The following is a 12,412-nucleotide window of genomic DNA, read 5'->3' on the forward strand; positions in this document are numbered from 1 at the left end:
TCTACGGGTGGTGTAATACACACTGCGGGGAGAGGGAGAAGATGAATAAAGTGCACTAATGTGTTGCACACTAATTGCTCCAAATAGACCTTGCAAGTGCACATAAAAGTTCCCTAGTACTCATTAATGTAGTGCTGTTCAATAGGATCCAGGAGCCTCTGCATTCTAATCTCAGCATTTATACTACTTTCGTTGATCTGGACAAGTCATTTAAGCCATCTGCCACAATAGTCACATTTGTAATGTGGGTTTGAAAGGATCCCCGGAACTGTGGGACTGCTGTGCCCCCATAACTCTCCAGCTTGGGCTGTCTCACACAATGCTGTGTCAGTAACAAGCAGCAAACCCCTCCAGGTGCTGTGATCACTCAGCCATCAGCATGTGGAACCCCACAGCCAGCTAAATTGCATGAATGCTCCCTGAGCCACTCATGAATCATACAGCGAGAGGCACCAGCAAGTCACCCCAGCTCCTACGCTTGCACCCCAGAAATATACCATCTTTCACGGCTCAAGACTCCCTTGGACAGTACAAGCTCATTCATTAGTTTGCCACTTCATCATAGGAAAGTGGACATGCACCAACCTTTGTAAACTGAGCTGAGATTCCCCAAGCACTTCAACCAAGAACACGCTGTTTTAGGTAAAATATAAAACAGATTTATTAACTACAGAAAGGTAGATTAGAAGTCAATGTTGGTTACCTAAGAAATAAGAATAAACTTGCAGTCTAAAATCTACAGACTAAGCAATATTTGAATCAAGCAATCTCTCACCCTAATAGATATTAGGGGCAGCTTACAGTTGTCAATACACAGGCTAGATTCCCTTCCCAGTCTGGGACCAATCTCCCCAGTTCAAAGTCTGTGTCTTCCAGATGATCTTCCAGGTGTTGAGATGGGGGAGGAGAAAGGCCAAGTGATGATGTCACTGTCCCTCTTTTATACTTTTTTCCAGGTACTAGAAAGATCCTTGCTGTGATGTGGGGTCAGGCAGTCCTAATTGCGTATGTGCTCTCTCTGAGGAGTTTCTGGAAGAGTGGATTCTTCTTGATGGGCCATCAGTCCCTGTCTGGGCAGTGATAGTTGCTCCTTTGTAGCTACTGAAATGCTAGCTGGGTACTCCCCACTTCATGACATATTTCAGTAACGCGCACACAGCAATTCTTTATAACTTCACATACAATAACAGAATATACACCTCAACAGGATATTAACATTCAGCAGATCAAGACTTTTTAAATGATACCTCACAAGGCATACTTTGTACAAAACATCTCATAATCATATCAGAGTAGTGAATATGGGGGTTCCGGGGTGCTGCTTTGAGGTACAGAGTGTAACAGTGGTGTTTCTTGACTTTCCTCATAGAGGTATGTGACGACTAGTTAACGTTCAAATAGCTTTGAAGATGGAAAAAGCTATGTTAATGGTACGCTTCTAACGATCAATGCACTGACAAACTGCGCATCTATTTACATCATCACTAGTTCCCAACCGTGGTTTGTTTGCAGCCTCCTTTGGAGTGATTGGTGGATGGGCATTCCCATCCCTCATACCAACCCCTGGTACAAAGAGATCACTGTCCCCATACTTCTCTCTACATGCTCTTTATAGTGTCTGCTTTTATTCTTGTTGTCTTTATTCTTTCTTCCTGCTCATCAAGATTTTTATTTTCTCTCTTTTAAAGCTTTCTAGTTTAATTTTAATTTTATTTTGCTCTCTTTTTCCTTGTTTTGTGGCTCTCCCATTACAGTCCCCCATTCTCTGGAAGGCTACATGCTGCTTGTTGCATGGTGCAGGGGAATCGGTATTTGCTGGTGGTTCCATTGGGTACAAGTGAACTGCATGCCACAGGAACAGGGGAGTTGTTCCCATTGCTAGCTGCATCAGAAATCACTGCATCAGAAATCACTTAAGCAGGGAGAGAAAATGGACTGCTTTCCCCAGAGCTGTAAAGGGTGGGCTGGATCTGAGTTCATAGAGCTTTCCTTACCTCCACTGCTTCTCTTTTCTACCCTCCTCCTGCAGCTAGTCTGCAGCCAATAATGTTGGAAAACCCTTTAGTAAGTCTTGCCATGCATTGAATGTATACGTCACTCCAGTGTGAAAAATCCATAAATAAATTACAGAACACTGATGAGCTTGCAGGTCATGGCTCTTGCATAAGAAAATGTCACATGAATTTCAGTAGCTGTCACAACTTTGGCAGGGGACTTCAGGAATGGGACCATAACTGACGACAAAGTACATGCATTTTCCTTTGTTATGATTTACTCAACATGTGTTTTGTTTGTTTTTATAGACCATGTACTTCAAAGGCATTGAAGCAGGAAAGGTTCCCTATTTTCCTCATGCAGACAGCATCATCTATGCCATTTCCACAGCAATCTGCTTTCAGGCGGTACGTATTTTGCCTTCAAATAAAAGACAAAATTCCTTCAACTTATTTCAAATTTTGATTAAAACAATGGGTTGAAATGGAGATTCCATGATAAAGCAGGAGTTAGTGCAATGTAGCTCCTATTTCTGTATCTGCCACACTGATTTTGTACTGTTACGGTGGGAAGATAATTTAGTCTTTCCATGACTGTTTATCCATTTGTAATGTAATGTGGATATCATAAGCAGGTTTTGACTTCTATGGAAAAAAAAATCTCAAGATGTATTAACCAAAGACGATTAAAAATGGACTGATTGGCAGAGACTTCACCTCACTTAGTATTTTGCTCTAGGAGACAGACAATAAGTTTTAATATTCAACCATAGAGTACTGCTGAATTGGAAAACTTCACACTCAATCCACTTTAACTGCAACTGTAGATTTGAAAAATCAGGAGAAACTAACAAGGAAATCTCCAGTTTTGTAACTTGAAGCAAGCTGCAGTCATCTCCTCTCTCTTCCCTCGTGAATCACCTACTCCTTCACCACCTTTCTATAGTGCCTCAAAACCACCTCTTCATCCGTGGTTTACTCCTCTTCTTGCCTTCTCCAGTCCGGCCCTGGCTGTGCTGGTTGAATCTACCTCCCACGGCTGCTGCAAAGGCCCTGGCCGTGTTGACCTACTCGCCTGCCACTTTCTGCTACTCCATCCTGCCATCTGCATGCTGCTGTCAGAATCTGCCAACCCTACTTTTGTTGTTCAGGCTGAATGCATTTCTGGAGCTTTTTATTCTCCGGGAGTGAGAATATGTTTTCTGTACCATTCCTTTAGAATAAATCAAGTTACTTACTTTCAATTCTTATTCACTGGTGCTTAACCAAAACAACTCTAGTCACCCACAAAGCATCCCCATAAAATGGTATATTTTCTATCTTTACGTCTAAGGTAACTGATGGATTGAGGCATCTCAGGTGACCAGGGCTTCATGTAGGGGAACAGACATGCTACCCTGCTATGATCTGATGTTCAGAGACTTTAGCTATGGTTCTCTCACTAGTCATTTGCAGTTAGCACATACCCAAGAGTATGGCTCTCTTGTGCCTACATATCATTAGAGAGTAAGAATTGCAGGTAGCTCACTTTAATTTTCTTAGTATCTATTGGCTGACCATGTTTTAATTATTTACTGGGAGAAATTATGATCAATATTCTGATTGTAGGCTGTGATGGAAGTTCAGACCCTGAGACCTTCTTATTGGAAATTCCTTTTACGATTGACAAAAGGCAGGTAAGTAACTGAGGTGGTTGGAAATGCTTAGTAGCAAATTTCATTTTAGCTAGACAGGTATTGTCTTTAATTCACTTGCTGTCAAAGACTACTTTGAGAAGTCTGTGTTATCTGAGGTATTAGATAAAATTGGTAGTGAATATATGTCAAAATTATATGAATGTGACTGTCACTTATTAAGCACATTCAAAAACTTTTGGATTCAAAGTTTGTGAGAAAACCTAGTTTCATATTCTACAGAAATGTTAAAATGTTAGTCTAAAGTGAGTATCTAGTTAAACATGAGACAGTTTAACTGGGACCTTTGGAGAGCATCTTGGTCAAAAAATAGTTTTGCAGTTTCAGAATTTAAGACCTGATTATGTTTTGCAGGGTTTGAAATTGATCCATCATCTGTTTTCAGGAAATTATCCCTGTAATTTTATCTTTTTAAAATCAAAATCATTCTCAAAGTTGTCAAACATTGTCATTTACCAAAAGTGCAGATTTCCAAAAATCACGTTTAAAATCATTACCAAACATTTTCACGCAATAAAAATGTTTTACAGTGATTTCAAACACAATTTTGGTAAACATGTCAATACAAAAGTTGACAGACATATTAAAAATTCTCACAAAAAGTTGAAAACTTTGAAGATTTTGACAATTTTTCATGAAAAGCTCCTTTTCTGAAAAAAGACCATATTTTTTGTTGGAAGGTATGTTTCTTTTAAAATTTTTGACCAGTTATAATCATAAACTTTTTTAGATTCTGTGTCCAGCTGAATCCTGTTTTATTCTGTATTTGCACTGGAAATCTAAAATATTCTTTTGACAATGCAGCAGAACGCAGCACTCAATACAAGATGAATCACTTGACAAGCAATCTAAAAGCAGACTGACCAAAATGGGAAGAATTATGGAAGCTCATAATTCCCCAAACAGAACCAAACTGAATGGGGATAACTTGATAATGTGCAAAATTGCACAAAAGACCAATATGTCAATTTGAAAATCACACTTCTTCCTGAATTATTTTGCCCTAAGCTTACTGTAATTGAAAGAGGTTACAGGGAGAAAGCTGCATGTTTTTCACTTTGTTTTGTGTTTTGATACCACTTTCATAGAATCATAGAATATCAGAGTTGGAAGGTACCTCAGGAGGTCATCTAGTCCAACCTCCTGCTTTGTGTATAATCAGTTTGACTCTTTTGCTGAGTAGGCAGTCATTTTCTCCTATTGCTTGTGTGAGTCTTTCACGGTAACAGGGGAGGGAAAACATCTTAAAAAATAAGAAAATGTTGTGAAACCACTAAGGGAAACTCAGGAGACATGTAGACAGAACTGTGCTTTTGCTCATCCTGGGGACAAGAAAAGGGCATTTTTTTTTTCTGGTAGAAATAGTCAAATGTATTAAATAAAATACAAATCACATGCGAAGTGATTCACTTCATAAGCATTTGTATTGTTCAAACATAAAAAGGCACCCGTGGTGTCCAAAATGAAAAACTTGCAATTCTCTAAGAACATAAGACGATAACTGAGTCCCCATTTTACGTACTAGTCAGGATTACCTCTCTCGTGTGTCCACCCTTAGCATCCAGTACAGTTTTTAAAACCTACTTGCTGTTTGTAAAAGCTTTTAGCACCCAGCTTGTTGAAACATTGAATCAAATGCAGTTAAAGTTTTTTAAAGATCTGATTGCAAACTTAAGATCATATCCTACAATTCTTCTTCTGCTTGACTAAACTCTTATTGACTTTAACAGGTATTTTACCTGCATAAGAAGTGCAGGTTTAAAGATATGGGCAATATTTCATCATTACAACGTAGAATAACTTTAAAGTAATTTTATTTATTATTAAATGGAAAAAGTGTTCATTTTGTCATGAGTCTTTTCTATTTCAGGTTTGCTGTCATGAATAGACAAGTATTAGATGTATTTGGTACTGAAGCATCTAAGAACTTCAAGAATTTCATACCTAAGCTTGACCCAAGATATACTTCTGTATCACCGGAGCTACCAATTGAGCTGTCTTGAAAAACGATACTTTATCTTGTGATTAAATATGATCACCATTTTGTCCTGAAGAGTTAATTAACTTAACAGTCAAATTGATGGAAGAGGACTTGTGCTCCACTTCAGTATTATTTCAATGAGAAATGCTTTTTACCAATCAGAAATACTGAAGCTTTGTAGGAAGATGTGGCTTAATAATTAAGCCCTTTCCATAGCCAGAAACTGTTTCTGGATCATTGTAGTTGATTGACAATATGGTAGATTCTTGACTGAATTAAATCAATGAGTAATATATCTATAGAAATTAAATACACCTATGACATAAATATACTTTAAAATAACATTTTCATTTCTGTAGCTCATTCCAGTAGAAAATTTCTTTGTAAAACTAATATTTCCAAAATGAGAAAGGATGGTTTCAGTCCAAAGTTTTACCTTATCTTAAAACTGTTACAGTCTGGTGAGAAATGTCCCCTGAATTCCAAATATGTGTTTTTAAAAATCCACCAGTCTGTCACTGAAAATTTTAAAAATAACCAATAGCCACTTTTAATTAAAGACTAGGCTATTTCTACCCAGCTATGGCTACAAAAACAGCAACCCTTCCACCAAAAGAGTGCTGGTTAGCCCATAAACCATACTCCAGAGCTGTCATTCCATTGATGTAGACCATGAACAAAGGAAATGTAAAAAAACAGGTGTCAGTGACTTGTGCTTCTTAAGAAACAGCAGTGTGTGGAAGTTAATATTTGCCACATGGAAAATGACAAGACAATGAGAGGGAGGAATGCAATGGCTGAGCTTTCGAGAGGGTAGTCCAAACAGTAGATTGCTTAAAATACAAACACACACACTAAAATTAAATGAGTTTTACAAAAAAGACTTGACGAGTATCAGTTTAGATTAAATCTACTTGATTTAAGCATCAATACTAAATTGCATTCCAATGGTCTTCAAAAGGGAACAAACTCCTAAAGTTCAACCATCATAGCAAAACAGTTTTATCTGACACATTCATTCGTGTTTCTTCATATTCAGTTGTTCCGTTAATCGATGAAGAATGCTTTCCCCTTGATATAGCAGACAGTCGTGACCATAGACAATTCCATGAAGTTTAATACGGTACTTAATATAAATAAATATCTGCTCAAAATCCACTTCTTTCTTTCTCTGCATATTTTTACAGATGACACTTCACCTTTGTGTTCTAAAGTGAAATCTTGACATGCTAATTCCTTTCCTACTTCTGTTGTTTATAGGCTGTTCAGGGCAGCCATGGCTGAATTATGATCAGAGTCTCCTAGCTTTTCAGGGAAAATATGAGCTTTACTTGCATTCGACTAAAAAGATCAGACAATGGAAATGCAACAAATGCCTGTGAATGGGAAGTAAGGATGTATGCATTTTTTTTTTTTAATCTGGTTTATTTGCTGGAAGCTTTTGCCACACACAGTAAAATAATTACTTAATAGAACCTATGTCATAACAGTAATTCTGTCCCAATCTTAACACATTTCAGCTCCCATTTGTTTAATTTCACAATGCCATATATGTTAACATTTACATCAGACTTAACAAAATTGTCATGAAAATGTACCAGCCCATGCACAAAACCTACCTGTTCATCCTTTACCATAATAATGATGATCATCAGCTACTTATAATTCCTTGTGAAAACAACATACATGGCCCAAGTTGAGTGGGTTTTGCAAGCTAGGTTTGTGTGCAATATCTTATTTGCTTGTAATGGTAAACTAACATTGCTCAAAAATAAAAAAAAAATCAGCTGGGCTCTGTCAGGATTGTAGGAGGAATGTTGGAAGGACTGTTTTTCCATTAGCATTTCTAAAACACATGACCTTCTGAAGTCTGAATGCTGTATGTTTTGGGTAACATTTTAGAACTGATGTACTAGACTATCAGGACTTAGTAGAGTGAGTGTGCCAGTCTCAGATTTTTCGAAATCTTTTACAGATAGCTTAGCTTTTCTTTTCCTTGTTGGAATGAAAATGGTGATAGGTCTCTATATTTGAGTTAAAACAGCCGAGGACTGTGTCTCAATATCTAGATACCAGTTTGGTCCATGTCTTCTTGTTTCCTACATTCATAATCCTTGTTTTAATGGCTGTCATGTAATGTAAAAATAAAACATTCTAAACCTTACATTATTATTTTTATTGGAGTCAAATACTTGTGGGATGGGTGGAGGGGGAAAGCACTCTTAGTCCTAATGTTTTCCTCCCTGACAGTAATATATCTGCTTCTTTACAAAATTGTAATTTTCTGTTCACTTTTCTTAGTAAAACCACTGAAGTAAATCCAGTGGTAGTGAATGAATTCTTCATGTGACTAAGCGTTGTAGATTTAACCTGCATAACTTTGCAATATAAACCAAAACACAGGACTTTAATATTTTTTATTTACAAATATTTTGTATAAAAGTGGCATATGAATATACTCAGTGATGCTCCATATACTAAATGCAAAAAAGATGTTAATGTAATGTTAAAGCTGAACAGTTAAGTGCTCAAGTCAGGCAGTGCAAAAGACAAGATTGAAAACACAATGTTAATTCAGCACATATACATTTCAATATCTAAGGCAATATGACCTTGACTTTAAAGAATGTATCATAATACATGCAAAGTGGCAGAGTTAAGGTTGCAGCCATTCATTACCTTTGTATTTCCTAATTTTTGCTTGCTTAACTGTACAACATTGCATTGCAAAGATTTCACAGAATCCCACTTGTTTCAGGGCAGGCTGAGGATCAGGGTGAGTGATGGTCAGTACTTGGATCCAGAGGAGAGAGGATTCCTATGATGACAGTTACATTGCCACTGCAGAGGAAAACAAGGATAGAACTGACACAGCTCTGTTAGTTACATGTATTGTAGGAATTTTGTAGGTAGGGAGTAAGCCTGCCACCTATCTACCCATGGCAGCATGGCACAGGTGAGTCTTATGGAGAGATTTGGAGGAGGATAAGGCAGGGGCTGTTTGAATTTTATCAGGGAGCCTTTCCCATTCATAAGGGGAAGCATGGCAGAAAGCACAGATTGTTTAAGGGAGAAACTGTCTGGTGGATGATAAAGGCTGGAAACCCTGATGGAGCAAAGATTAGCAACAGAAGAAGAGGAGAGTGTGACCGAGGACTGAGCCTTGAGGGATGCCCACAGAGAGAGGAAAGGGGAGGTGGTTGACCCACGAAACAAGACAAGGTAAGAGCAATCAGAGAGGAAGGAAAGCCACTGCTATGAGGATAGAACCATGAAAAGCAATGGGAGCCAAAATTCCAAAAAGTAGGGAGAAGTTGATAAATGTCAAAAGCCATCGATAGGTCCAGGAGGATAAGGCTGTAGTACAGGCCCTGAGATTTGGCCAGGAAGAGGCCAATAGAGACTTCAGTGTGAGTAGTTTTAGTGGAGATTAGAGGGCAGAAGAAGCCAGATTGGAGAGGGTCAGGAATGGAATTGGAGGAAAGCAGAGGCAACATGTAACTGGATAGAGGGGGGCATGTGACCTTCCCACGCATTTCCTCTGCCTCCACCCCCTGACTCATCTCAGCGAGTGGTCTGCAAAGCAGGTAGTGGGAATCACTGGGACTCCAGTAGCAGGGAAGGAGAAATAGCTCCATGTAGTGGGGGGTGGGGGGACTCAGCCAGTTGCCCTGCTGCTTCCTGCCCACATTGCATGGACACTCAGTGAGTGCCACCACCAGGGGTAATCACTGTCTCCTTGCTGTTGGGCATCCCAGCAAGAGGTGTCCCAAGAAATCTGGAGAGGGCACATGACCCCGTATGTCCCTCCCACACACCCCCATGCATCGCCTCTGGAGGAAAGGAACTCCAGAGAGCCGTTGTAGATGGAATGTTCAGTGAGTTTGGAGATTAAAAGAAGAGTGATTGGATGGTAGGTTGAACGGGATGGGGAGTGTCAAGTTTTGGTTAACGGGTGGGAGAAGAACCTGAGGAGAGTGAGAGGTTGAGAAGAAAAGCGAGAGGGGGGAAGAGAGTGAGGAGAGGATGTTAGAAAGTGAGGGATTGGGGTCCCTTGGGCAGGGAGAGGGTTGGAGGAGGAGAGAAGGCAGGATGTCTCAGCAACAGGGGAGGCAGAAGAGAGTGTATTGGGCTTGGTGTGGGAGGAAACTGAACAAGAATTCACTCTCCCCAACGAGGCTGCTGACTTTGTCTTCCATGCACAGAAGTTTGGACTGCTAAGACAGCAGTGATCAGAGTGAAGACTGGCTGAAATTATGGTGTACTGTGTCCCACAACCAGGAGCATCCGATGTCTCTGCGAGTTCGCAAATGAAATCCTTCATGTTGCTGACTGTGGCTGCCCAAGCCCAGTTTCTTGCTAAGCACAAGTAGCAAGAGCTTACTTCTACTTAAAAAGCAGGCTTTCACGTCAACTGGCGTAACAGAAGTTCTGTATCCCTGCGTGGCTGTGCTTAGCCCCAACAGCAGCAGTCAAAATACTCTAGGATTCATTTCCATAACCAACAGAATCTAAAGGGCTCCAAAGCAGATAGCCAACCTGCCACTCTCAGTAACCTGCCACAATCTGCCTCTCATAAGCAGACTAGAAGCATGGTACCAACCCCCCTGACCCAACAATAGTTTCTAGTAATCTTGGATACATGGGCAATAAGAATTGTCTGCGGAACTAGAAATTAAGGTTTTCAGAAAACCTTGAATGCTCTTGGACTGTTTTGGAAGAGCTGCTGCAGGAAATCCAATCACTTTCAGCAAAGTTTTGTACAAGGGAGAAAGAAGGGAAGGGGTTTTATCCCTGACACTTCAGGACATTCAAAAATATAGACATGCTCAGGCTCATGCTGGATCTCAGGGGCCTGAGTAGTGACTGGTCAATGAAAAGTTCAAAATGGTCTCCTTGGGAACCATCATGCATCGCCTGAGTTCACCAACAGTGAATCTTTCTAGACAAGATTGTCTCCATATTAGTATAAATTGAGCAGGCAGAAACTGACCAGAAGATCCTGTGCCTCATAAATTGCAGTTTTACTCAATTACCCTCAGGTTTCACCTCATGACTGTCCCTTGCCCAACACTTGTGTATGTTAGATTGGAATATCTGCCTTAGCTCCATTTCTCCTTGCACTCTGTCCATCTTTCCATTCTGATTAGTGACTTTTAGCATTGGTACAACATTAATTTGTACAAAGTCAATGTGCACTTCACAGACAGGTCACTGCCCTGAACAGCTTAGACAGAATGAGGACAGGATGTCACACAAAGCAGTAGGATTGAGTAGTATCATTTGGGGCACACATGGGTTCCCTGGTTTTTGTTTGGATTTTCTTTTTTAGATTTTTAGTCCTCTAGCGAACACACTCCTTCGACAAGCTGGAGGGTAGAGTATAGATGATGGAGGATGTTTGGAAATAGGTGGAGCATCATCAATTTTGGGGGCTGAATTTTAGAAATTGCCTCTCTTTTTCTGCAAGACATGAATATTCATATTGTCTCCAAGCCATATGAGGTTAACACATACTCGGGATAAGCACAGAATCAACTATCTTACATCTGATGTTGATTTTAGGGTTAAACCCTTTCAAGTGTTTTCATTATTTAATAAGGAGAAAGAACTTTTTCTATTAGACATATTTTAAGCCATCCTTTGGTTTTGAACTACTTTTTATGTATTTTTTTCTGTAAAGAAATGGAACTTCAATCAACTAATTGCAATTGCTGAAGTTTTACATTTGCAAAGACAACAACCAGACCACCTTTCTGTTACGTCCTTTGAAGTGTAAATGTTTAGCCCAGGAACCATGGATATCCTCAGCATGATGGTTTTTATACTTTACCATATCAAACAAATATAAGGCTCATTTTAATTGCCAGATCCTTCAACTATAACAAGCATAAATGTGAATTAGAGTTCACTTTGATCTGAGAGGGTTTTGCATAGTGCAGGCCAAGGTAGTTTTCTGCTTCCTAATTAAAACATAGAGGACAAACGAATAGTCAGAGTTAGGTGCCAGTGCTCTGCAATGCAATGAGGAAGACTGGTTTGGTTTCTAGTCATGGTATAGTTCTCCTCAAGCTGGCAGCAGTACCCTCCATTTTCTCCTTAACTGCCACAGTGGAAGACCTCAAAGGTAGTGTTGCTAAGGACATGAGAGCAGTAGTTAATGGGTGTCAAAGTTTGACTCAGACTCACAATTTATCAGACCACTCTGTTTTATTAGCAAAGCTGCTCTGCTAATACATGTAGAAGTGAGCCCCCCGAGTGGGGCTTGTGTCTTTTAATTTATACAGTTTTTTGGAGAACAAGTTACAGAGAAGTTACAGACAAAAGAAGAAAAAGATTTTAGTCACCACCCTTCGAGATCCCTGAGACCAGTCACGTATCTTCAATTACCTGCCACCCTTAACAATCTCCTTTAACAGCTTCCAGTTAACTTAACTAATTGCCCTTCACACCTTCCATTCTGATGCCTGCTTCTTAGATGTGCTGGCTCTATCTTAATTGCTTCTCCATTCAAAAGCTAACTGTCCCTACGTGTGCTCCCTCAGATACTTTGTAACATGTTTTGGCATGCCCTCTCATATACAATGTATCCAGCATGTCCCCTTATACAACGTTATACTTATACAGTGTTATACTTCCACATGGGCGAATTATCAAGTTTGCCTGAAGGGTACAGAAGATCCACCCCACTTGGGTCCAAGACAGATATGAATGATACTTTTGTATTTATCAAGCACATTTCA

General features: G+C 39.6%; 1 protein-coding gene across 4 annotated transcripts in view; it reads left to right on the forward strand.

The window, feature by feature from the left end:
• TMEM135 (transmembrane protein 135) overlaps positions 1-7,833 on the forward strand; it is a 385,311-nt gene extending 377,478 nt beyond the window's left edge. For all 4 annotated transcript variants that reach the window (XM_084617016.1, XM_084617014.1, XM_084617013.1 and 1 more), the window contains 3 exons: positions 2,304-2,402; positions 3,603-3,670; positions 5,559-7,833. In XM_084617016.1, coding sequence (XP_084473142.1) covers positions 2,304-2,402; positions 3,603-3,670; positions 5,559-5,691 — 300 coding nt within the window. In that variant the 3' untranslated portion in view covers positions 5,692-7,833. The remainder of the gene's footprint in view (positions 1-2,303; positions 2,403-3,602; positions 3,671-5,558) is intronic.
• Positions 7,834-12,412: the final 4,579 nt, after the last annotated feature.

Source organism: Lepidochelys olivacea, assembly GCF_965140295.1.
Source record: "Lepidochelys olivacea isolate rLepOli2 genome assembly, chromosome: 1".
Taxonomy (NCBI): Eukaryota; Metazoa; Chordata; order Testudines; family Cheloniidae; genus Lepidochelys; species Lepidochelys olivacea.